The following is a 25,318-nucleotide window of genomic DNA, read 5'->3' as shown; positions in this document are numbered from 1 at the left end:
TGCAAATTTCTCAATGGTCTTGCTTTTCCAGACCCTTTTCTATATAATGTTGAATCCATCCAGGATATGCCTGCTAAGGAATTAGGTCCAAATTTTGGGTTTTACCTGTTTTCTGCCTTTCAGACCATGTGGTTTTTACTTTTCCTCCTATGAGTAAATCAAGAAACAAAGAAATCCCAGCCCCTAAAACCATTTCAACTAAAGGAACTGTTTGCTTTTAGTTCATGACTATTGTCACAACAACAGCCACAAAAATATCAAACACACACAAAGATATGTCCCGACTTGTCAGGAACTGCTGGAGTCTTGCCCACACAACCTGTTCCAGCCATGGCAATACAGGAGGTACTGTTTGCTATCTGTTCTCCCAAAACACTGTGTGGAAGAATATGCAGAGTCCAGAGCCCTGGGCAGCATGATACTTATATACTCATGTCCCCTGACACCAACATCCCAACCAATGTCTTCATCTATATCTTTGATGTCATTTCCACAAGTCTGGATGGCCATCACCCAAGGTGACTCCTGGCCAGTTATTCCTTGATCATCCTAAATATGTGACATCATTTCCTCTCATTTGCTAACAAGTGAGAAAGAGGTTGTCAATCAGACAGAAGAGCAAGATGTGTTGTTGGCAGCTACCCCCAGGAGAGCTGATTGATTTCTTAGGTGGGCTTATAAGATTACAATGGTAATCGAATTATCAGGAAGGTCGAGGGTGATACTGCATCCTAGTGTGCGTTTCTTTGTTTTGTCCTTCACTAGCCATCCCACTTCAGTTTCTTGGACTGAGAACAGCGACTCTTTCTCTAGTCACAAAGACCAAATAATTAGGACCTGGAGAAGAACATTGCTTACGCTCTCCAGGTAGTTTTTGCCTGTTCACGTGAGTGTGCTAAGTAGTAGTGACAAGTTCTGTTCTCCTAACTCTCAAGTCTCTATAGCTTGCTCCCTAATCAACCATTGCTCAAGCTTTTCCTTATTTGAAGGAGCCTTCCTAGACCACCCCAGAAAGTTCTAGAAGCTCTAGATGTGTGCTACCATAGTACTTTGCCCGTCATTGGCTCAAAGCCTGTTGACCCTGATTTTAGTAAGCCACTCACATCTTTCTGCCTCTGTCTCTGACGGGTGGAGAATGGTTATCAGGGTGGACCTGCTCCCTGGAACACGCACTGGGTATTCCAAAAACATCTGTTGACTTATCCTGCTCATTGAGGGAAATTCTCACCAAGAAAAATCAAAAGCCTTAGCAAAGTCAGGATGCACTGTGTGTTTCTTTATTATATCACTCACAGAACAGGCTAGTGGGATGATATCGATTCTGCACAAACCCTCCTGTTTTCCACCTAAAACCCTGGGCTCCCTGGACTGCCGAGGAGTGGATTTCTGGTGGGATATTTGATCAGCTTCCTTTGTGGTGTGACATGGTGATGGGTCCGTGCCCACCACACTGTCCTTTCTCTCCTTGCACCAGAAGAGACTTTGAATCACTCCATTCATTCTCTCCGACCACCTCTCCCAATCTCAATGGGTCATTTATCATCTTTGCTAGTGATTGTAATGCCCAGCTGGATTTTGGGTAAACTCTATCTTGTGATTAAAATACATCCTGCGTACCTGAAAGGTAACCAAGATTTCCCCAAGCCATATCAGCATTGTGGTTAAAAATATGGTTGAGCCTGACCAGGCGGTGGCACAGTCAATAGAGCATCGGACTGGAATGCGGAAGGACCCTGGTTCGAGACCCCAAGGTCGCCAGTTTGAGCGTGGGCTCATCTGGCTTGAGCAAAAAGCTCACCAGCTTGGACCCAAGGTCGCTGGCTCGAGCAAGGGGTTGCTCAGTCCGCTGAAGGCCCACGGTCAAGGCACATATGAGACAGCAATTAATGAACAACTAAGGTGTTGCAACGAAAAACTGATGATTGATGCTTCTCATCTCTCTCCATTCCTGTCTGTCTGTCCCTATCTATCCCTCTCTCTGACTCTCTCCCTGTCTCTGTAAAAAATAAAAATTAAAAAAATTTAAAAAAAGTGGTTGACCTAACACTTGGGAGATACTATGTTTCTGCTTCACAAACTAATAGGAGACTCCTATCTGAGTCCAAATTTTTCCCACACAGTATTCCTGGGGGTGGCTAGGGATGTCTCGGATCTTTGCAAGCAAATTGTGATTTATAATAATCAATGTCTGGATGTGGTCTTGTCTCTGACCCAGAGATCCCAAAACTCTTGGAATTTCCTAAGTGATGAGATCCATAAAGTATCTTTTGTTATGTTAACGAGTGCTTCTGGAAGGCACCTGGGGATAGGGGTGGTTGCCAGGAGAACCAGCCCCGTGCTGAGGGGGTTATAGGTTGCCCTGTCTGTAGATTATAGATGACATTTTAAATTGCTGTGTTTCTGGGGCTTTGGTGGCCTGGTCAGCTCAATTAACATTAGTCACAACTTACTGAGCACCTCCAAGGTGCCATGCATTTATCTGCCAGCCTGAGGAGGGCAGAGATCAACCAGAAGGAACCCTATGCTCTGGGCTTCCTAGCATACAGGGAAAGACATAAATAAAGATGCACCGTGCAGACTGGTCACTCGTGTGATACGGGGTAGGTCCTGTGCCATGATAACACAGAGGAAAAGCGCTTTGGAGAGTCTAGGTAGGGGTCATAGGAGACTTTCTAAAGGGCACCATGCCCTTCAGTGCTGAAGGTCAAATAAGTACCACCTCTGTCAGGAGGGAGGCCCGTGAAGGCGGAGAGCACCCTGAACCAAGATTCAGGCCCACAGCCTGCAGTGCTCTTGGGGAAACCAAGAAATCGGGCATGATGGCACCACAGGTGAAGGATTACGGAGATGGAGCGACTGCTCCGCGTTAGAACCGTGTCTTTATATTTCGTTTAATCTCCCAGCTCCAGACCACAGGGATCTGCATCTTCTCTACGGGGTTTGCCGAAGGAAAAAATAACAATCCTAACCATCTGTCACTTAGACAAAAGGAGAGACGTTTCTTTCCATCAGGACAGCACTTAAAAGAAAACTAAGCATTTAGTAAAGACAGTTTCTGCTGTACTTTTTTTCTGTCATTAGCGGCTCACCTTCCAAGGTCCTTCATGTGCTCTTTCTGAAGGTCTTTGATGGTTGAGCACCTGTGCCTCAGAATGTCGCCAAGATCTCAGAGGCCAGCACTCTCTGAGTGACATGCCAGCCTCCCATCTTTGATGCAAATGACTAATAGCTTTCATGTTCGGTCAGCTTTTTCATATGTTTAAAATTGGAAGGCTATCAGCCACTTATTAATGTGTTAGTCCAAATATGGAGTCTAATGTTGCTCTAAATAATACAAAGAGGAGTGGCAACATTAAATGTATTAGAGTTGACCAAACGCTGTAACAAAAAGCAAGTCAGTGGATCAGTACAGTAATTATTTTTGTTTGCTCACCTCCTGGTCCAACACAGTAGGCAGGGAGCTCTGTTCCACACAGTCATTGATGTATCCAGGCTTCAGCCATCCTGTGGCACAACCACCTTGGACTATCGTCTTGAAAATGTTCATGAGAAAGAAAGGGAGCGTAGGAGATTCCATAGACAAGGAGGTATTTGGCATACGGTTCTTCTGCACACGTTGTCAGTGCAAAATGCAGCTTCGTGGCCTCCATCTAATTACAGGGGAATCTTGGAAGTGCAGACTTTCTGTGTGCCCAAGACAGAAATGAAAGAGTTGAGGCATTGTTTTAGATACAGCAAGGAAGAAGGAAAAACTGGTGTTGAGCACTGCCTTTTGTGAAGAGAAAATACTTTCTTTGTACTGAACACTTCTGTGTGCACACGGAGGCCGCTTCCATGTGACAAAGTCAGGAGGGACATACCGTCCGAGGCATGGAGAATGGCAGGTGACAAACGTTTGTGCTTTTTGCACCTAGATATTAATGTGTGTGAGCTGAACGTTGGAGACAGAACTGGCAAGCTCCTAGAGAAAGCTAGAGAATGAAGTAGGGGATTTTTTAAGCTCTAAGAGTCTGTGAGTTTAGTAACAAATCCTGGAGTCTGAGAAATGGCCTTTAATATTTCCCCTCTGAGTCGATACTTTTTTCAGACTGTTGGCAATTTTTTCCCTTTGTAACAAGATGTCACGTTTATAAGAACACTTGGCAACACCCATTGCCAAGGACTATTCCTTACTGGCCAAGGTTGCAATAAAATCAAATTAAATTTGGGGAGAAAAAAATGTACCTCTTTATCATCCAGGAACAAATAGCTACCTAATGATAGAGCCCGTATAACATTTACACATAGAGCTAAAACATCAACATCTTGGGGGAAATGAGAGAAAATGAAAAAAGGACGTTTTGGTTCATTGCATCAGATTCTTGCAAAGCTTCACAGACTTTTGAGCTAATTCTACATTTTTTATGGTTACGATTTTACCGCCTACCTGTGGAAAGAAAGGAAATCTTTTCTTTAAGACTCATTAAAAAATGGCAAAACATCTTAGAATGAAGCATTAGCTATTATACAGGAATGTAAAGCAATAGAATAGTTTGGGGAAAGACATTATATATCAAGAAATTCCTTTATAATGCTGGTTTGGGAGTGGTTTTAAAACTCATCTTGCAGTCATCATTTTGTGCAGGAATTCAGGGTTCCAATATGCCTTCCTTTCCTTTCCTCCTTCTACTCTTTCATAATTATAATCATTAATATTATTATTTTGACACACAGGATAATACAAGTCATTTTCTTATAGTGCTGATATAGGGATCAAATGAGAGAACAGGTACAGAGTTGCTTTTAAATCATAAAAGGTTCCAGCCGTTCTGTCACTGGGACTTGTGCAGGCAGAACTGTCGCTGAGTCCCGACTACAGGAGAGACAGGACGGGAGAACTGTCAGGGAGGAACGTGCCCAGGACGGTCTGCTCCCCACTGTCTCTTCCCGCCATGTCTCCTTTGTAGTCGGGACTCGGCGATAGACATGTCTTTGCAGTAGGCTCGCAGTGAGTACTGGAATAGCATGGTGGGCAGGCATGAGAGATGGGTTAACCAGTGGTCGGCAAGCTCATCAGTCAGCAGAGCCAAATATCAACAGTACAATTGAAATTTCTTTGGAGAGCCAAATGTTTTAAACTTAAACTATATAGGTAGGTACATTCCTTATCGAGGTAGCGCCCGCACGTGGTATTTTGTGGAAGAGCCACACTCAAGGGGCCAAAGAGCCGCCTGTGGCTCATAAGCCACAGTTCACCGACCAAGGGGGCTAAGACTCATTAATCCCAATCCACCCTCCCTCTCTCGAAGCATAAAATGAATGACTGCATTATTTATGCTTGGCAGTGAATCAACTGTTTATACTTCAGCCCAAAATATGTTTGAGCTGAACAAGATTTCTCAGTTTCTTTCAGTGGTGAAAGATGCTAACAGCTGGACAGGTGCTGTTTCCAGAACACTGGGTGGCACTGTTTCTCTTCAACCGTGACGTTATAATCCCCTTACGTACTATGTGTTGATTGTTGTTGCTTACTGTCTCCCCCCTCCCCATTCACCACTAAAATTTAAGCCCTCAAGGATGGAGGAATGGATAGATGGGTGGGTAGGTAGCTGGATGGATGAATAGTTGGACAGATGGATGGATGAACGGATGAATAAATAGTAGAAGGGTCTTAGTTTTTGCCCATTATTAGATATCTAATGCATAGTCTAGTAGCAACACATGGTAGGTTCTCAACAAATATTTCATAAATGAATGAATCAATCAGCTGATGAATGATGGATAACTGGATTCACTAAACTTATAATAGCAGAAGTATTGTTACTTGTTAATTACACAATCTTAAGTTGGGAGTTAACTAATGAAGACCTGAAATGATGGACGGATGAATGAACAGATGGACAGATGGACGGACAAATGGATAGATGGATAGGTGGGCAGATGGATGGATGAGTAGGTGGACAGATGGATGGATGAACGGATGACTAAATAGTAGAAGAACTCGCTAAACGTGTAATCAGAAGTTTCGTTGCTCTCTAACTTCACACTCTCAAGTCAAGACTAAAACCTCTCTGGGTCTCCATTTTCTCACCTGTATAAATAGAACAACAACATTTAATTAAAAAGTTATGAGAGAAAGAGTTTACTCACATGTACATGCCCACTTGCACACCAGCGTCTCTGTGAGCCTGTCCTTTTTCCTCCAAACAGCATCTGATGACACCCTTGTTTCCCTCTGTACTTTCTTTGTACCGGTATTAGAGATGATCTGAGCTCCAACAACATGCTTTGGGGAAGAACAGAATTTAAAGACTGAGAAGAGACACACCTGGGGAGGGGAGAAGGCTAGAAATGCACCAATGAGCATAAGGACTTTTTGACAAAAATTAAGAGAATTCACAGGAAGAAAGGAAAATAGAAACTGAGGTAAGAAGAGAAAAGTAGTAAGTAAGTGCAGCCCCAATGTTCACGAAATCAGAAAATTAGCAGCATGCAACTGGTGGAATTGTTTAGGGCAAGAAGGGTATATATTGAGGCTAGCCGAAAGCTCCATGAACTTTAGGTCCCCATAGAAAGGATGTGACAGCCATGGGGCCATCGTTCATTATTACATCAAGGGCACCAGAGGGGGTGCCCATGTGCCAATCATTGTCTTGCATCCCAGTAGAAACATCTGCACTGATAAAGCGAACAAACTAGGCCGGACCCTGGAGGTGGGTCTCAGGACTCAGCAATGTTGAAGCAGAAGAACCCTAAACATATTTATTGATGTCACGGTTGAAGAGAAACAGTGCCACCCAGTGTTCTGGAAACAGCACCTGTCCAGCTGTTAGCATCTTTCACCACTGAAAGAAACTGAGAAATCTTGTTCAGCTCAAACATATTTTGGGCTGAAGTATAAACAGTTGATTCACTGCCAAGCATAAATAATGCAGTCATTCATTTTATGCTTCAAGAGAGGGAGGGTGGATTGGGAAAGAAAAGAAAGAGAGCTAAGAGGGTGTTGAGGTTTCTCTGATGGGTCAGGGTACTGCCCCCTGGAGACGCTATAGAGAGGCAGCCAGCACAGAGGACCGGTCTCAGAGGCTTCTGATTTGGCAGAGAGCTGTCATTCATTCGGGCAAGGATAAACAGAAAGTACATGCTACGCTGTCACTTTTCCTAAGGTGTAGTGGGCCCAGGGGATCCATGTAACAAACCCCAAATAGAAGTAAATGTCAAGGTCAGTGAGAAAACAGAAGGGAGCAATGAGCTTGACATGTATACTAGAATAAGATGCCAACCAGCCAGGGTTCTAATCCCAACTCTAACATTCCCTCTCCGTGGGTCCCAAGACAAGCAACCTTAAATCTCTCGGAGCCTCAGTTTCCTCTGTGAAAATGGAAATGGTGATAATGACCACATCGTATCACAAGGATGAAATCACTTAAAGTACATAAATGAGCCCAATACAAGGCTTACCACCTACAAATATTCACTGAAGTCGTTATCATATCATAGAAGAGACTCCAGGAAGGGTCATCAGAAAAATGACTGTTGAGCTAGAGCCCTAAGAAGTAAGAGCCCCGTCTCACCAGGCGGTGGCGCAGTGGATAGTGCGTCAGACTGGGATGCGGAAGGACCCAGGTTCGAGACCCCGAGGTGGTCAGCCTGAGCGCCGGCTCATCCAGTTTGAGCAAAAGTTCACCAGCTTGGACCCAAGGTCGCTGGCCTGAGCAAGGGGTTACTCGGTCTGCTGAAGGCCCGTGGTCAAGGCACATATGAGAAAGCAGTCAAGAACAACTAAAGTGTTGCAACGAAAAACTGATCATTGATGCTTCTCATCTCTCTCTGTTCCCATGTCTATCTGTCCCAATCTATCCCTCTCTCTGACTCTCTGTCCCTGTAAAAAAAAAAAAAAAAAAGAAGTAAGAGCCCCATTTTCTTTGCATCCTCCTTTACTGAAGGAATAGCTTTCAAGATTGATGTGCATGGAGCAGTGAGAACCTGGGGTAGCTATCCCTCCAACGAGCCAGATAAATGACTCATTGCAAGAGGTCAGTGGATGACAGCTGTCACAGGCAGATCATCCAGGCATCCGAAAGAATGTGCAGGTCACACCCTGGTGGAGATAATAAGCTCCCCATTCCCAAACACCCTACTCTGCAGACTGACGGAGATCGGAGCCTCCGGTCTGAGGCTGTGCCTGAGGCTGTGGCTGGGATACTGCGGGTCAGGGAGGTATTTATCACAGACAGCAAGTGAGGTTATTCTTGTACTTTATGAGGGCGATCTGCTGCTTTTCTGTCTCTATGGAATTCAGAAGGCATGCTTACCCGAGGAGAGCAGGTTTATTCCATACCAAAGATACCGCTTCTCAATAGCACCTGTTCTCCTGGCTGGGGAGCAACACACATTTAAATGTTTCTCAGCAATAACGCTAGAATTTGCAGATTCTTCCAAACCCTGATCAACAATCACAGCAACACTTCAGGTGAGAGGAAATAGTTATCCGTTGTGAAAATGAAAAGGCTTCTTCCTTTACACACACAGCTAAGGGCAGGAGGTTCCCACACATCTTTACGCCTTGCTCACAGCGCCCCCTACCGTTTGGAAGTAAGTGACGTCCTACATAAGGATATGCTTTCCCTTTAGGAGTCTTTGAAAATCAATGCTCTTGCACCAATTAAGGAAAAAAGAGATCAGCCTTGTACCGGCATTAGAATATGCCAAAAGAAGTGAAAGTGACACATTTAACCAAACAGATATTTTATTTCTAATGAGGGGGGCGGGAAGACATATCTGAGCAAAGGGGAAAAAAATCTGAGAATACATCAAAATTAAACTGAACTCAGTCTGAACGTAATGATTGAGCCTAACAACAATATGTGCCTAGCATTGCTAAGTGCTGGTGATACTGCCGTGCAGAGGAGGATACAATTTTTGCCTTCAAAATCCAACTTCAAAACAGACCATTAAAATACAGAGGGGTCAAGTTATAAGGAATATAGGAAGGGAGACTAAAGACATCTAAGAGCCTAAGAAGAGGGTTGGGAGAGTCTGAGTAGAATCTTTAGACATCTAGCCAGGTAAAGACAAAAAAGAAAAAGGCAAGGAGTGTTCAGGTTGAAGGGTTTAATAGATATATTTTAGGGTCGTTGACCATATCTGGGGGTTACCCAAGAGCTGCCTAATTCACAGATGGGGTGGGGCCTCTCAGCTGCATGGCTTGTACTGTGTCCCCCACACTGCCCACCCCCTGCCAGGGTGAGTGCACCAAGAGGGAACACCTTACCCAGCCTCGCCTGAGGATTCAGAACTGAGCTCTGGGACAGTCGATGATGGGGAAGACAAATGACACCTAACTTAGGCAGACGTGGAGAATCCATCATTTGTTATGTGACTAAAACAGCAGAGAGATACATTCTGCAGAAGGAAAACAGTCCCACCACTGTTTATCAACTCTCTGCTACCCTCTTCACCCCTCCCCCCCCAGGTCATTGTGAAAGCCTCCCGATGGGTGTTCCTGCTTCTGGTCCTCCATTGTCCGTCCATTTCTCAGTAGGGGTGATTCCATTCCAATTGCAGCCAGATCGTGTCACTCCTCTTTCGATTGTCTACTGGCTTTCGATCTCTGAGAAACCTGTAAGGAGGTTCATATTTCCTACCTCAGCGGGGGCTGGCCAGGATTAAATGGCCATTTCTGGTGTTTCCTTTTATGCCTTTATAGCAGAATATCGATAAATTACAGATATTGTATCTTGCCAGAAAAACTGAATAGCACAAATTTGGTGTTTTGTGCACCCTTTGCCTGTGTGTGTGTGTGTGTGTGTGTGTGTGTGTGTGTTCGTTCTTGTACTATGTTCAGGTTCTTTACATATATTACCTCACTGAAGTGGAGAGTGAAATTCTCATTTTACAAATAAGGATACAATGTGACATTGGTATAGAGGGGTTCCTTCTCTCTCTTTCTCTCTCTCTCTCTCCTCTCATTCTCTCTCTAGTTCTCTCTTTCTCTTTCCACTATAGCACTCAGCAGTATCTGAAAATGTCTTACCATGTACATGCTTAATTAGTACCTTTCTCATGCACTAGAGTCTAGTGAGTAGACTATGGTCTCCCTGAGGGCAGAGATCAGGTTTCTGTTTTTTTTACTCCTGCATCTCTAGTACTTACAACATTGTCTAGATTAGAACATACTTGGTGTTTAATAAACACTTGTCAAAAGAGAAATGGAGGAGACTATTCATTTCTGAAAAGATCTGACTAGCCTGGATCAGAGCGATCCACCATGAGACCCAGGTAATATGCTTTTCTGAAAAATTACTAGATTATTTGACATCTATTAAAATCTTGAATGTATGCTTCTCTGGAAAATTATTTGACTACTAAGAATATACTAAATTGATGGTGACATCTTCTCCCCATCAATTTTAACCCCATCACCAAGTCTTCCTCTAGAGCAGCGGTTCTCAACCTGTGGGTCGCGGGCCGGGGTCGCGACCCACAGGTTGAGAACCACTGCTCTAGAGAATAGAAACATTTTTAAAATACCCCTGAATCCCAACATACTCAGCAAATCCTTTCTATTCTTGCACTAAATTCTTGGAGAGACCCACTGTTGAACCATGGTCAAATTTTATTTTTGTTTCTTATGGTATAATAACATGGTAGCTATATCTACAAATATGTAGTCAGTCTAAAAGTATCTTTGTACATGGTTCAGAGAGATGTCTTAAGGAACAACTTTTGACATAGCCCTCAGAGTGAAAATACTGTGGGGCTGTACTCACTAAAGTGGTTTTATTCTTTATTCTTATTCACACAAAGGTGAAAGGTATTGATAACAAAGATGTCCTTAGGCTTTTGTACATCTACAAAGATGTTCCCATTGAGCTCAACAGCTCTTGGTGAATCATTATAAGATATTTTGCTGTTTAGCTTTCTGCAAGCACTCTAAGTCAATAAAGGATTTTCAACAGCTTTTTAATATCCCAACCATCTCTCCTAACACATGCCAGCTGCCTTTGTGTACCAAAAAAAAATTTTTAAGAAGAAAAACACAGTCAATGGCAAGAGGAGATAAACATTGTAAAAGACTCCTGGTAAAGTTTTCATCAGACTCAATTTTGTTGAGAAGAGACTAAAGAGCCTCTATTTTTAGAGCTTATGATAATCGGAAATTCTGACAACATTGATTTACTGCAGGCAGAAGAAAGGCATGGCCTCAGGTGGTGATATTAGAGCGTTCCAATCTCGAGGAAAAGGGGATTATTAATGCTTGACTAATAGGCTAAATCTTTGCATTCGAAAGCTCAGGACGAGTCAGTCAGTTGGGACTCAGACACAGATTACTATTCACTTTCTTCAGTCTTTGGTGTTTCAAAAAAAAAAAATCTGCTCACTGATGCAATTGGAAAGAATCTCAGAGGACATGCCGACGACATCCTTCTTTCAACCAATGGGGATATTGAAACAAAGAACAGTTTTCCCAAGTTCAATAAACAGGATAGACCTACAAGATGGCAAGGAGCCCTTTTCATTTTTAATTGTTAAAATAATAGAATAAATTAACAAATTATAAAAGATAATTAAAAAATCAAATTCTACCACCCTACTCAGTAGGCTAGTTTCATCCATACAGGCATAAACATTTTTACAATTAGCATGAGAAGGATGGTTATTTTCAATAGACTGGATACGACCTGATCCTGAGGTTGACTGTGGAAGCAGAGGAAGATAGAAGTTGCAGACTTCCAGGAATCTGACTAGGCAAACATCTTGAAAGCTTCATCAGTCCAAGGAAGAAGGCAAAATCTCCTTTTCACAGCCTCCTTTTCAGCTAGACTCGGTCATGTGACCTGTGCTCCACCAATCAGATGCACCAGACCAAGATACCTATTTCAAAAGTGGGTGTGGACAGAGGCCGCCAGCACATGATTTTTATTTTTCCAGAGAGATCTGGGAGTGAAGTGGAGGAAGTTCAAGCATACAGAGGCTAGCATCCTGCATCCATGCTCAGGCTATATCAGCTCGCATTGTGGTTTGGCAGTGTTCTGAAGATACAGCTTCTGCCGATGTAAGAAATATCTAAACCTGCAGAGAATGTTTATGGGTTTATGTGAGCCAAACTGATGACAACTGCCAGAAAGCAGAATCCCAACAGATTGAGAAAATGCTCTGGAGAACAGCAGTTTTGCAGCTGGTTTTATACATTAGAATCAAAGGAGGAGACATAAGGGCGGTTACGTGAAATCCATCAGTGCTAGATTGGGGGCGGAGCAAAGTGGGGAAAGCTCTGGGATTGGATAAAAAGGCAGAATGGCGAGACACGTACTTCTTTATGTTGCTGATAAGGGGTAGCTAATAATGGACATCGCAGCACAGGAGATGGTGTGCAGGGAACAAGATAGGAATGAGGGGTCTGTGGTCTCTGCTTTGGGGGGGGTGGTGCCCTGGGGTCTGGGAAAGAAGGTTGATCTGACATTCCAAGGGCATGCTGTCTTAGACTCAGAAAGCCAATAATCAGGCTCACTTAAGGTAAAGCTTGACCTTTGTCAAGGAAGCTACAGGCCTAGGACGTGACTGCCTGCCACGACCATCCAGTTAGGAACTTCTAATTTCAGACCGGCCTGTGTGGTTACTTTCGGTCTCTGAGTTTGTAAGGCCCGCTTTGCAGGCCTCCCCTGAGCTTGTCAGGTTTAGTATGTGGCCCTTTTTTGTGTCCATACTTCCAAGCCCAATTCTTTTGCTTTCCCAGGGAGTCTCTATGTCGTCTGTTTTTTTTAACACACTTTCCTCTTCAAACCTGCGGGAGTGGTATGGCACGTGGTCTCCCAAGATGACTTCCCTGTGAGCCTCACCTCCTGGTATGGTCCCCCACTTGAACCTGAGCTAGCTCTGTGACTCACCCACGACAGAATGTGAGGGACTGATACTGTGTGATGTCCAAGGCTAAGTCATAGGAGTCCTTGCAGCCTCCACCTGTGCCTCTTGGAATGCTGGCTCCTCTGACGCTTCCTGTTTGGAGCCCAGCGCCACCCTGGGAAAAGCTGACGCCACAGGAAGAAGCTGGGTGGTATAAGGACAAATCCAATTACAAAGAAGAGACTTGGCATTGTGTGCCTGCCACCCAAAGCCAGCCTTCTTCCGTCACCATGCACGCGACCCCTGCTACCCTTCACCCCCCTTTCCCTCTGCTAACCTCCATGCTGCTATCTGTGTCTATGAGTTCTTGTTTGTTTGTTACTTTCAGTTTTAGACCCCACATATGAGAGATATCGTATGGTATAGAGGAAGTTAGAAAACTTTTGATTATAAGTACCTTTCTTTGAAATGTATACAAACCCTTCTGAAAACTAAATAGATAGATCTCTCATCTGTTCTATGATCCAGGAATGTCCTTCTCAGGGAGCTGTTACTTTGAAATGCAAACATCAAGATAAATAACACTTCTCTGCCTCTCTCTCTCTCTCTCTCTCTCTCTCTCTACACACACACACACACACACACACACACACGAGTTTCTCTGAGAGGGTGGGAACCTACCCTCCAAACCTGAGTGGACGTCTAGGTCCACATTGCAAAACAATCTCCTGTCGTAAATATATCAGAAGTTTGTTATTCCTCTAGATAAAGCCAATTAGCTCACACAGATGGTCGGCTCAATTACCCAATTACCAAGTAAAGTGAGACTGAATTGTATGTGATGAAATGGTGCCATCAAGTCCTCTTGCCTGAGGACCAGTTATTGCTTATCTGGGGAACATATATGTAACAGGTTGTACCTGCTTGGTTACAGAAAGGGTGCGATGTCTCTCCAGGTGCTCTCTGAGCAGCCTGACTCTGGTGAGCATTACACTCTGGTTTAATGTTCATGCAATGATAAAACTGTTTTCTGTCTCTACTATTTTTGTGGGCCAGTTTTCTGGGTTGAGATAAGATTTCATTTTTAATTATATTTCCCAAGAGTAGGTAGTCTGGTTGTCAGCCCCAGCTGATGTCCTAGGTGACAGACAGCACCAACCACCAGCCACGGAATGAGCCACCCAGGACCCCTGGCCCAGGAAGCCCTCCTTCGCCTGCAGCTCTGGCCAATATCTGGCCACACCACATGGAAGACTCCAAGCCAGAGCCTCTTGGCTGAGCCCAGGCAATCACAGATTCCTGACAACTAACGAATTATTGTTCTAAACCACTAAGTTTTGGGGTAGTCTGTCATACATCAGAGATAGCCACAACAAATGGCTTTTGTTCTTGTAGCTAAGAACTCTGACAGGTACCTGGAGCCTCTTCTCTCCTTCCATGCGGTGAGGGCTTGGGAGATAGGGGTCTGTACCATCTCTGAAACCTCCCTTTTGAAACTAGTGTTATTTTTTTTTTTTGTCAAACGTAGTTACTAATAGATTTTCCAGCTTTAACTGCTTTCTGGACAGATTGGAGTTTAAAGAAAATAAAAACAATAAATTGGATGCAATACACATCAGACGAATGTTTTTATCTAACAACTGCTTCTACAAAGCATTCGCTTCTGTTTGTTTGCACACTCCACAGAAAATTTTCCTACAGTTTAAAACCAGTACACACAAAATTATGTAGGGAGCACCCAAACTGGGCCACCATTCCAAAACCATTTCTAAGCTCTACCCTCCATTCACCTATGACGTTTCGCTCCTATGATCGCTTCGAGTGACATCATTTTGGGTTCTGTGCCTACTTTTCTTCTCCATTTTAAGTGGCTTAATTAAAAGCTCTTTATTAGTCGACTTCAGGGACCTCTTCTGCAAACATCCACAGAAGACTGTCAAGACTAAAACCAAACGATTAGGCACAAATAATGCCATCAGCGGGGACCCGCTGTTTCTTCCTCTGGAGCAGCAGCCTGCGTGCGCGACGATGGCTGGAGAGTGTTTCTGCAGATACACTCCATCTCTGGCGACTGGACTTCCTTGTACTCCCGACAGATTACTGACTCACGGGTTTCAAGATGAAAGCAATCCAGACACTGTCTTCTCGATTTTTCCAGGACCAGTAAACGTCTTTTAGTTGTAATTTAAATTGAACTTGGAAACTGAAAGTTGCTTTCCTTAGTTGACCTGGATCTTTCCTGGCAGGGTTCCTTCCCACGAGAGAAAAAACCTCAGGAAGCCTGGGCTGGTGGCATCCATTTCCCGTTCGTTCCTCCATTCGTGTTTAAAAGCCACACCTGGCAGGGATCAGCAGCCCATCCAGAAACAGGAAAGAGAAAGGACTGTCGTAAAGGAAACGTCCCAAGTGAAAACCAGAAGGCAAAGTCAGTTGAAGGCAAACGCTTCACGCCTGGGCCTGGCGTGCTGAAATCCCTGTCTCCCCTCAGTTTTCCACAGATGCTGGGATAAGACCTAGAGACAGTGAGTTAAAAAGCACTCGAGCAATTTGAAAGAGTACAGTGAGAGGGTGAGGTCGGCGAGAATTCATTCGCAAGCTCAGCGCCTTCAGCTATAAGATGACAACTTGGTGATGTGCACCTGTCGGGCCACCTGGGAAGCCTAAAAATGTAAAAATTGAAGAATGTAGGCAATCCCGGGTATTGTGTCTGGCTCTTTGCAAAGATGTCACCTTTGATTACTGTCCTGTCCAGGGAGCAGGACATTCTGTATGGGGCACCATTCTTGCAGGTGTAGGACTACAAAAAGAGAAGGAGAAAAAGGAGGAGGAAAAAGAAGCAGAGGGAAGGAAAAGGAGGAGCCAGAGAAGAGAGAGGAAGACTCAGGGTGATGAAGGGCCTTGACATAACACAGTGGGAATTCTGCAGGAAACCAGATACCAGGCCTGGCGACAGCAAAGCACAAGGGGCATGAGAACCGAAATGCATCATGGTTAAAAACAAAAACAAAAAACAGTTCCTTCAACAATGACATATGTAACTCTTGTCTTCTCCCTGGTGAGCTACTAAGCACTGGGAATCCAAATGTGATTCTTGCCCTCCTGGAACTTACAGTATTGCAGAGGTGACACCTAATTGAAAGAGTGTTGTAACAGTGAATGTACGGGGTCTGTGGTAGAACAGAGCAGGGTCAGGTAAAGAGTTTTTCACGGGGAAAGGGGGAGGAAGTTGTTGTCCAGAAAAGCTTCTACCTATCACGTAGAAAGGCTAGGCTACCGGGGAAATTACTTAACCCTTGTTCAGTCTCAGATGGTCCTCTGTCCAATGGGAATAATAATAGTACTGACCTCCCAGGGGCGCTGTGAAGAGGAACTATGACAGTCCTCTACAAGGACGTCCCTTGGTTTAGCAAGGCATTCAGCCTGGTGGCCTGTGTGGAGGACAAATTTAAGCTCACTACACATTGAGTCAGTGATTAAAAAAAAAAACAAACCCAAAAAACGAGGTAGCCATATTTAAAAATTGAAAAATTTTACAGGAAATTTGTATTTCCAGATTCTTGTAAAAATAGGAGAATCTGGCAGCAACTCTGCTCTCACAGTTCCATATGGCGACCGTTGGCTGGGACTGAGTAACAGCTGCCTCCCGGGCCCAGTGTCTGTCCTTCAGTTGGCCAGGGCCCCAACGGCCCCCTTTCCTCACAGCAGTGACCTGCCTGGCCCTGCAGGTTTGTGAACCCTGCTGTTGGGCAACTGGATACAACTCCTCCCTTTTCCTCAGTTCTCCCTTCTCTCTGCCTTCTCTCTCTTCACTGCAGTGATCCTGAGAGGCTCCCAATTCCTCCATGATGTCCGTGCGTCTGTATTCTTTTCCCTGTTGTTATTTCTGGCTAAGAAAGAAAGACTACACCAACCCGTGCTGAGGTAGGTTTGAGTCATGTTTTCAAGTGTGGAAGGGATCTGCCTGGACAAAGCCCCCCAGACAAATGGCACATCATCCTTGGTATTTTAGCCTATTCATTCACAAGAGAAGAAATGGGCTTCTTATTATTGTTCACAGGGAACCTTGCTGCTCTACACCTCTCGTTTCCTTCCAAGGGGAAGGACATCTATCACAGTAACACCACTGGCTTCCCCCAGCTTCACATGCTCTCCCCTAGGCAAGAGCCCAGTTCAGTGAGTTTGGGAAAAAGAATTATGAATGCACTTTTGTCTATCCTTTTGTTAGGTTGCCTATAAAAACCATATATTTTTCTCTGCTTCTGTCATGTGGCAAAAGGAACCTGCTCAGTAACAGAGAGTTGCAAGTTGCCAACTGCAGCTGCGTCTAGATGGGTACACCTGGGTGGTAGATTATTTGCAAAATGGCCACAATTATTCCTCGCCCTGATCCAGCCATTAAGCAGTCCATACAGCTGTTCTGGGTGCTCAGGGGATCCGGGGAATCTTTCCGAAGGTCTCCAGGCATCATCTTTCTTTCTGTGTGTGTGTGTGTGTGTGTGTGTGTGTGTGTGTGTGTGTGTGTGTGTGTGAGAGAGAGAGAGAGAGAGAGAGAGAGAGAGAGAGAGATCAACAGGAAGGGGGAGGATGAGAAGTATCAATGCTTCGTTGCAGCACCTTAGTTGTTCATTGATTGCTTTCTGGTATGTGCCTTGACCCAGGGGCTACAGCAGACTGAGTGACCCCTTGCTCAAGCCAGCGACCTTGGGCTCCAGCTGATGAGCCTTGCTCAAACCAGATGAGCCCATGCTCAAGCTGGCGACCTCAGGGTTTCAATCCTGGGTCCTCCACGTCCCAGTCTGACGCTCTACTACTGTGCCACTGCCTGGTCAGGCTGAGTATCATCTTTCAGTTCTAACCCCCATCATTTCTCTGTTGCTTTGCATGTTTTAAATTTCTTGTTCTATAGAAGACAAGCTTTGGTCTTTGTCAATCTAGCATTTGACCTCTACTCACAGGGGGCAGGATCCACCTCCCTATCTGGAGCCAGGAAAACTGGAAATTTGCTTTCCTGCTCTCCCCAGCAGCAGGAGGGCCCTTCCTACTCCAGAATGCTCCTTCTAGAGCAGGAGTCAGGAACCTTTTTGGCTGAGAGAGCCATAAATGCCACATATTTTAAAATGTAATTCCATGAGAGGCATACAACGACCTGTGTATGTTATGCATTATCCAATAAAAATTTGGTGTTGTCCCGGAGGACAGCTGTGATTGGCTCCAGCCACCCGCAACCATGAACAGGAGTAGTAGGAAATGAATGGATTTTAATACATGAGAATGTTTTATATTTTTAATGGTTTTTTTTGTGTGTGTTTTTTTCCGAAGCTGGAAACGGGGAGAGGCGGCATGGAAGGCTATGCTATGTCTAAATTCCAGGAGAGCTCCTGTGGTGACTTTTTAGTTTTAGTGCCTCATCCAGTGGCAAATCTTGTGGAAAAAACAGCAACCCATGCAGGTAGACCACAGAGGACTTCTTCTCTTCAGGAATGGAAGTGTGGGCCACTCCACCAGGTAGAGGGTCTTGAACAGCTGAGGAGCTGGTTGAAGTCCTGGGTAGTGAGAAGTCATGAATCCATAAACACCAACAATTATACAAATTAGTACTCGGTGTCTACTGGCACTTTCTTCCTTGTTGTCTTGCATGTTGACAGATGTATCAATGCATTTTCTGCTTTCTTCTCTGTCCTGCTATGTTTTATAAGGTATATAAAACATAAGGGCTATGTGATACCATGGGTTCAATAGAGAGCAAATGCAGATTGGCTCCTGCCGATGGGGAGCTTCCAGTCTACATGGGAGATATTAATCAAATAATAATGAAAAACATTTGATGCAGATTCTGTTGTCTTTTCCACATTTATGGTTCTTTAAATCCATAACATGATTTTCTCCAGCTATTTGTAGCAGAATGTTATTTCTGAGTAAGAGTGAGGTGAATTGACCATAACTGCTATTCTTCAGAATTTTCCAGGTTTTCTCTAACTGGCATGTATGTTTTTTAAAGACATCTTTTGCATTAGACAGTTGTATTTTATTCTCCAACTGGAATCACTGGAATCTGAAAATACGTTTTTCTTAATGCAATAAAAAATATTTTTTGTTATTCTGCATCAGTACACCAGCATTTGAAAACTGTATTTCATCTATGTGGGATTACACCAAATTTATTAATACAACCTGTCTTCAAAGGGTTGGGAAGATGTGCTTTATTTGGGTGATAGCACAGTTATGAAATAAGTAAAGCTGGTCAGGTTATGTTAAGAACAATTTTATTCAATGTTAGAATAAATAACAGTGGGTGAAAATTATTCTTTAAAGATTATCAATTAAATTAGGCAGCTTAAAAATTGATTTAATGGAATGTCTGAACTCTGGCACCTGCCTAATTAGGTAAAATCGAATGACTTTACCTTGATGGTGAAGGAGCAGTCATAGCAACAGAAATCGATGAGGTTTTCTTCTCTCCTTCCCCCCATGGCTTACTTTCATGCTGTGTTTGTTTATCTGAGTCATCTGATGCTCCCTTATGTTCAGAATTCTACAGCCCACCAAGCTTGTCCTTTCTGGTACCATTTAAAAGTGTACACACTTCCCTGTGCTTTTGGACAATGAGTTTGCAACTAAGTTTAATAGCAAAATGGGGAATTCTGTTTGCCATGTTTCATGAATCACTGGGGTTTCCTTTGGCCAACTCACCCCTTCTTTGGGAGACTAGATTCCTCTTCATTTTGCTGTTAAATATCTATCCCTGTAACCTTCTTTTCTCCCCAGTTTGTTTCTCCTTCGTTTCTTTATAAACTACGTACTCAGTTAAAGATGCTGTCTCTACTGTTCCTGGTTATCCTTTATCACAAAACTCAAGGACTCATCCTTTCCCCACTGAAGACTTCTGTGAATTAGTAAGATTGCCTTCTTCCTTAAAAAAAGCACATCCCAAATCCTCTGAGGTTGACAACTAGAGGGGAAAACTTGACAGGGAAAGGGAACCTGGACCTAGAAGCTCCCCCCACCCTTTGTGCCCTGAAGTTCGCTTTTTTCTTCGGCAGGCAGATTCTTGTTCATGACTCTTGTCACAACCACCACAAAGCTGGCAGAATTGAGGGTACAGTAAAAGGGGGGATGTTACTCAGCTCTAATCTTCACTATACCATCTTTCCCTTCCTTTTCCTTCCCTTCCTTTCCCTCCCCTTCCTTTTCCTTCCCTTCCCTTCCTTTTCCTTCCCTTCCCTTCCCTTCCCTTCCTTTCCCTCCCCTTCCTTTTCCTTCCCTTCCTTTTCCTTCACTTCCCTTCCTTTCCCTTCCTTTCCCTTCCCTTCCCTTCCCTTCCCTTCCTTTTGCTTCCCTTCCCTTCCCTTCTTTTCCCTTCCCATAATATCTCACATGGGTGGTTAATTTCTGCTTCAACTTTTGGCTTTCTTTGTATTTCCAGCTCCAATTTTGGATGAAGAGACACACTGATCTAGGATACGGTGTCCCCAGTGTCCATTTCTAGAGGTGTTGAACTGCCCACACAGAGACTGCTCTGTGTTGACAACATGGGCTGGTCTCAGCTGGGTTCTAGGCTGGTCTTGGTTAGAATCACTCTTGAATGTTGGCAAAGCTGGTGGGTTAGCTGGGGCTGGCCGGTTCATGGTGCGATGATTGGGAGGATGGGGGCCACTCTCCAGGCTTTGTCATATTTCCTCTACCTCTGTGCGTGTGATATTTGTCACTGTCTCATTGGCCAAAGCCAGTTGCAAGGCCAGCCCCGACTGAGGAGAGGAGAAGGCTTGTATCTTTTTCTAAGAGGCGTCACAAACTCAGCCACAAGTGTGTGCAGTCAGCAGCCAGGGGAAGAACTGAGGCTGTGTTTTCCAATTGACCACGGAGTGCCTCTTCCAATACTTTGATTTACCTATTTTGCTTCCTGTCTGTATGTCCTTTATGTTTATGTTTATCTCTCCCCTTCCTCTCCTCCCCCCATGTCTCCCTCCCTCCCTCCCTCCCTTCCTCCCTCTCTCCCTCCCTCCCTCCCTTTGTACATTTTCCTTATATAAGGATACATAACACAGCAATTTGATTCCACTGAAGCTTCCCCACTCCTTTTAGCAGCTTTCCTACACCCTGTTGAGAGCTAAAGCTAGCTGGCATTTTAACAATAACAACGAGAGATACTATTTTCCTCTAATTGTTTAAAATGATTGTGTTTCTAAAGAAGAGTTTCCTGCTGTGCAGTCTGATTTCAGCAGAATGGTTAAACTTATTAGCTCAGGAATTTGGGTCCCCATCCATTTGCAACTTTCTTTATAAAGCAGGGGCGACTGGGACATTTGGCTCCGGGAAGATAAGGAATGTGTGCCTCACACAGTGTCCTAGTTGGCACACAAAGGGTTGGGTAATGACCTTTTGGATTAGAGGCTTATCCTTTTAATTTGTTTTAATGAGTTTTCCCAATTTCTTTGGCTAGCCTGTGAGTGAAATAAATTATGCTCTAATTCAGAGTTTAGTGATGTCAAAACACACAAGCTCAACTGGTAACAGAAGTGACCTAATGAGGTCTAGGAACTAGAGCCTCCTCTTCCTTCAGTTCTTTCCTGGAGCAACGAACCTGGACCTCGGCTGCACACAGAAACACCTGAGGAGCTTTTAAACTAGGTCCAAGCCGCAGACCAAATTACATCCAAATCGTGGGAGTGGGGTCCTGGTATTCTTTTTAGAAGCTTCCCTGGTGATTCCAAAGGTCAGTCCAGTTTGAGAACTACGTACAGCCTTGAGCAGACTCAGAGAACATTGCAACACAAGGGAATGTCTCTTGAGTTTGAAATGGAGGGAAATTAAGTTCAGAGAGGTCAAAGATTGCCAAAAGGCCAAGGAAGGGGGAAAAGCGGGATTCAGACTCAGATTTCTAAGCCCAAAGTCTGCTTCCTATGCCTCAGAAGAACTGGATAGCCCCGTGTCACTGTTAGGCAGTGGCAGAAATAAAAGGGCATATAGTGAAACAAAAAGGCCTATTACTAATATATTTAGTGAGAAAGAAAACTAAGCAAGGACAGCATCAAATTGCAACCTTATGACTTTTTGGGAATATGCCTTTGGGAGAAGTAACTATTCTTATACTTATTTCCTATCAGCCGTAATTTTTCTGGTAATTACCTTTGAACAGTAAAATGTGTGCTAATTAAAAGTTAATAATCTCAGTTCCTGATTTAGAAATTGGAACAAATACTGGACTAAACTGAAGCAGCCTTTTCGGGCACTTTGGGCTAAAAGCTGATGCTCTAATAGGATGCTGACAATGATCTAATGTCATTTTAATGGATGTTTTCAGGCAGGCGTCCTTTCTGGAAAGGGGATCTGGTGGCCTGCCTCTGGGTGGCCACATACAATATGCAGGAACATCGGCTGGGCAGCATGAGGACTGACAGAGATGGATAGAGTCCGGTTCCTACAAGCTCTGCTCTCTTGGCACAGAGGGGATGCATTTGCAAGAGTGGACAGAAGTGACCCAGGGGAGGCAAACACTCCTAGGTCAAGTACCAACTAAGGTGCTGAACCCGCCTATGAGACAGTAGAGGGGTGGGGGGACTCACAGGCAGAACTTGATACAGGGAATTTGGATCAAGGTGGTCTGTAGGGTAGAGTGTTACCGAGAGCTTACGTGGCCAGACTGGGAAGACACTCAGGTGTACTATGTAGGATACAACAATGATGATGTCAGTCTTCCTGCCTTTCAGCTGTCCTTCCCCACAATCTTTGCTGCTGACTTCATTTCTGGTCATAACACAAAACCAAAAGACCAAGGGGATAAAAAAAAAGAAGAAGAAGAAGGAGAAGGAGAAGGAGAAAAAGAAGAAAGAAGAAAGAACCCCATTATGGGCCAGACTATCCCATGGTCTTCAGGATTTGTGTCCTTTGTGATGAGTGTCACATCCTCCGTTGGCTTCCGGGGCACTGTGCCCTCTGTCTCTCCTCTGTCTCAGACTGTCTCACTGGCTCCGCTCCCTCCCTCAGCCGGCTTCTCTGACTCCTGGCCTCAGCTTCTGTCCCTGTGCCAAAGATTTCAGAATCTCCCACCTTGAGATTCCTTTGCCTGCCTTCGACCTGTAATGCCCAGGTCTATTCACGCAGGTGTCTCCCTTGGATGTCGCCTCAAGCTGAATATGTCAAAGATAAACTCACAGCTTCTCTTCATACTCCCTCCCTGAAACAGGGATCCTTCCAACTTGTCTGCTGCTCTCCCAGCACCTGCACCCGTGGGCTTCCTTATTCCAAACTCGGAGTTACATAACTAACAGATGCCTTGCTTAGGCGAGCCAACAAATCTCAAGCATTTTCTGCAGTAAGATTCATCTCTTCTCTTTTTCTACAGCCACCACCAAGACTAGGCACCTAACACCCCCCTCTGTGTCAGTATGGAGGCCTTCCCTACACGCTGTCCACCCTGGAGAGCCCCGCTACTGCTAATTTAATGCTACTGTCCAGATAAAGAACCTAGAATGGTTTCTTAAAGGACAAATTCCAAGCTTGAATGTCAAGTCGTTAACTATTTCCATTTTACCTGTTTCGTTCTCCTATTCATTGAGAAAATATGTACTTCTGTTTATTTAGCTCTTAAATTAATATGCACTAGCCCCTTACTGTGGGCCAGGGAGGAATACATAAATATGAACAGAAAACAGTTTTTTGCCATTTTCTGAAGAGTATATAATCCAGTGGTGGAATACAAACACTTAGAACAGAAGTGTTCCCTAACAGGCATATCAGGATACTGTGAAAGTCTTGGGGAGAAACCTGGGAGCGTAAAGAGTTCATAGAAAATAAAAATATGCAAGTGGGTTGGAGGGTAAGTGTTGGCCAAGTACTTGTAGTAGTTTGGCCTTTGCCATTAGTAAGCCACTCCCCTCGGACCAGCTCTGTGACTCATTCTACCTTGCCCTGCACCTTCCCCCAGCCTCTTTAAGGACTTCCCAGGCCTCTGCTAACTCAAATCCTGCTTTCTTCCCAGTCCACCTCAAGATATACTTCCCCGAGCCCTTCCTGGCTCTTTATCTTCTTTCAATGCTGCACAGAATCATTTCTTAACCAGAACGTGGGCACTACCTTCTAGGACAAAGGCTTTCGAATATAAATACGGATCTGAATCATCCCCAAGTGTGATTCAGTTGGTTTAGGTCGGGACCTAAAAAAAATCTGCTTAAAACAGGTTCCCAGGTAACTGGGGCACAAAAGATCCTGAAGCAGTTGGAGAAGCAGCTTCCGACCTCTGTGGCTTCCTTCTGTTTGTCGGCGCTGGCTGCCCACAGCCCACAGTGCCTGGCAGAGTGCATGGGCATTGCTGAATGCCCTTGGCTCCAATGGCCGCTTAGCGGGGTGACTGTTAGATAAAACAATTATTAATGACACTCGGAGAGTAAAGAAAAACGGCTCAGCCAAGTGGACAGACTGCCCGTTCTGGAGGAGACGAACTCCTTCCTGAGGTGTAAAATCTCTCCAAGAGTCAGGAGAGAAATGACAGGAGGAAATGACATCTTCGATACCCTCCAAAACTGCGCAGCCCTCACCCCAAGTGACCTCAGCTCGTCTCAAAGACAATACAAGAAAACACAAACACCCTGCTATCAGAGGCTGCAGAGCGCAGGGCAAGTTCAGCAGCTCATCCAGGCACAAGCCTACGGGTTCTCAGGCACTGAAAGCAATCGGGCTTACCCCCACCTCTTCACGGGGGGCAGCTGTAACACACGAGCCCCTCGAATGAGGTTTCCTGAAAACGAGTATGATTCAGATCACTGCGGTTTGACAATAAAACGAAGCCCGAACTTGTTCTATGCGCTATCCTCCCCCAGGGCCCCAACCCCAGCCCCTGTGCGCCGCGGCGCTGTCTGCCCCAACCCAAGCGAAGAGGTGACCACTCCGCGGCGGAGCTCGGCCGACCTGTGGGGGCGGGACCTGGGCGTCGGCGACGTGCTGACGTCAGGGCGTGCGGACGCCCGACGCGTCGTCCGGCGCGGAGCTGGGCCGGCCCTGGCAGCTGTCGCCGGCTTCGGTTGCGTGAGCCGTGCGGTCCGCGTCCATTCCCTCCGCCCTTCGCCCTTCGCCTCGTCCCGGCCTCCGCGAGACGGCACCGGCGCGTCATGGTCCCGTGGGCGCGGCCCCGCTGAGCCTCGGAGCGGCTGCGACCGCGGCTCGGGGTCGCCATGCCTACCCGTGAGTGGCGGGGCGAGGGTCGGGTCGGGCCGGGCGGGGGTCGTTGAGCGGCTGCGGCCCGCTGGGCGCTCACTCCGCGGGTGGGGGTCGTCCTCCGGGGCGAACGGGAAGCCAGGCGGGGCTGGGGACAGCCAGGAAGTGCTCGCGACCCGCCGAGTTAGTTTCGCTTCGGATTAGCCTTCCCGGGAGGCGAGCCCGTTGCACAGACGGGGAAACTGAGGCCCGAGCGTTAGGGACGCAGGACTGCTAAGTGTCAGAACTCTGTGGTAACCGAAACCTCGGCAACTTCAAAGTCCTCTTCAGAGCAGGGTGGCAC

At 45.2% G+C, this 25,318-nt stretch overlaps 1 protein-coding gene across 2 annotated transcripts in view; it reads left to right on the top strand.

The window, feature by feature from the left end:
* The first annotated feature begins 24,792 nt into the window (after positions 1 to 24,792).
* The window catches only part of EFR3A (EFR3 homolog A), a 79,524-nt gene continuing 78,998 nt past the window's right edge, over positions 24,793 to 25,318 (top strand). For both annotated transcript variants that reach the window (XM_066265644.1, XM_066265645.1), the window contains exon 1: positions 24,793 to 25,002. In XM_066265644.1, coding sequence (XP_066121741.1) covers positions 24,993 to 25,002 — 10 coding nt within the window. In that variant the 5' untranslated portion in view covers positions 24,793 to 24,992. The remainder of the gene's footprint in view (positions 25,003 to 25,318) is intronic.

Source organism: Saccopteryx bilineata, chromosome 3 (assembly GCF_036850765.1).
Source record: "Saccopteryx bilineata isolate mSacBil1 chromosome 3, mSacBil1_pri_phased_curated, whole genome shotgun sequence".
In the NCBI taxonomy this organism is placed as follows: Eukaryota; Metazoa; Chordata; class Mammalia; order Chiroptera; family Emballonuridae; genus Saccopteryx; species Saccopteryx bilineata.
The sequence above is the reverse complement of the archived record's forward strand: the minus strand, read 5'-3'. Positions and strand labels throughout refer to the sequence as shown.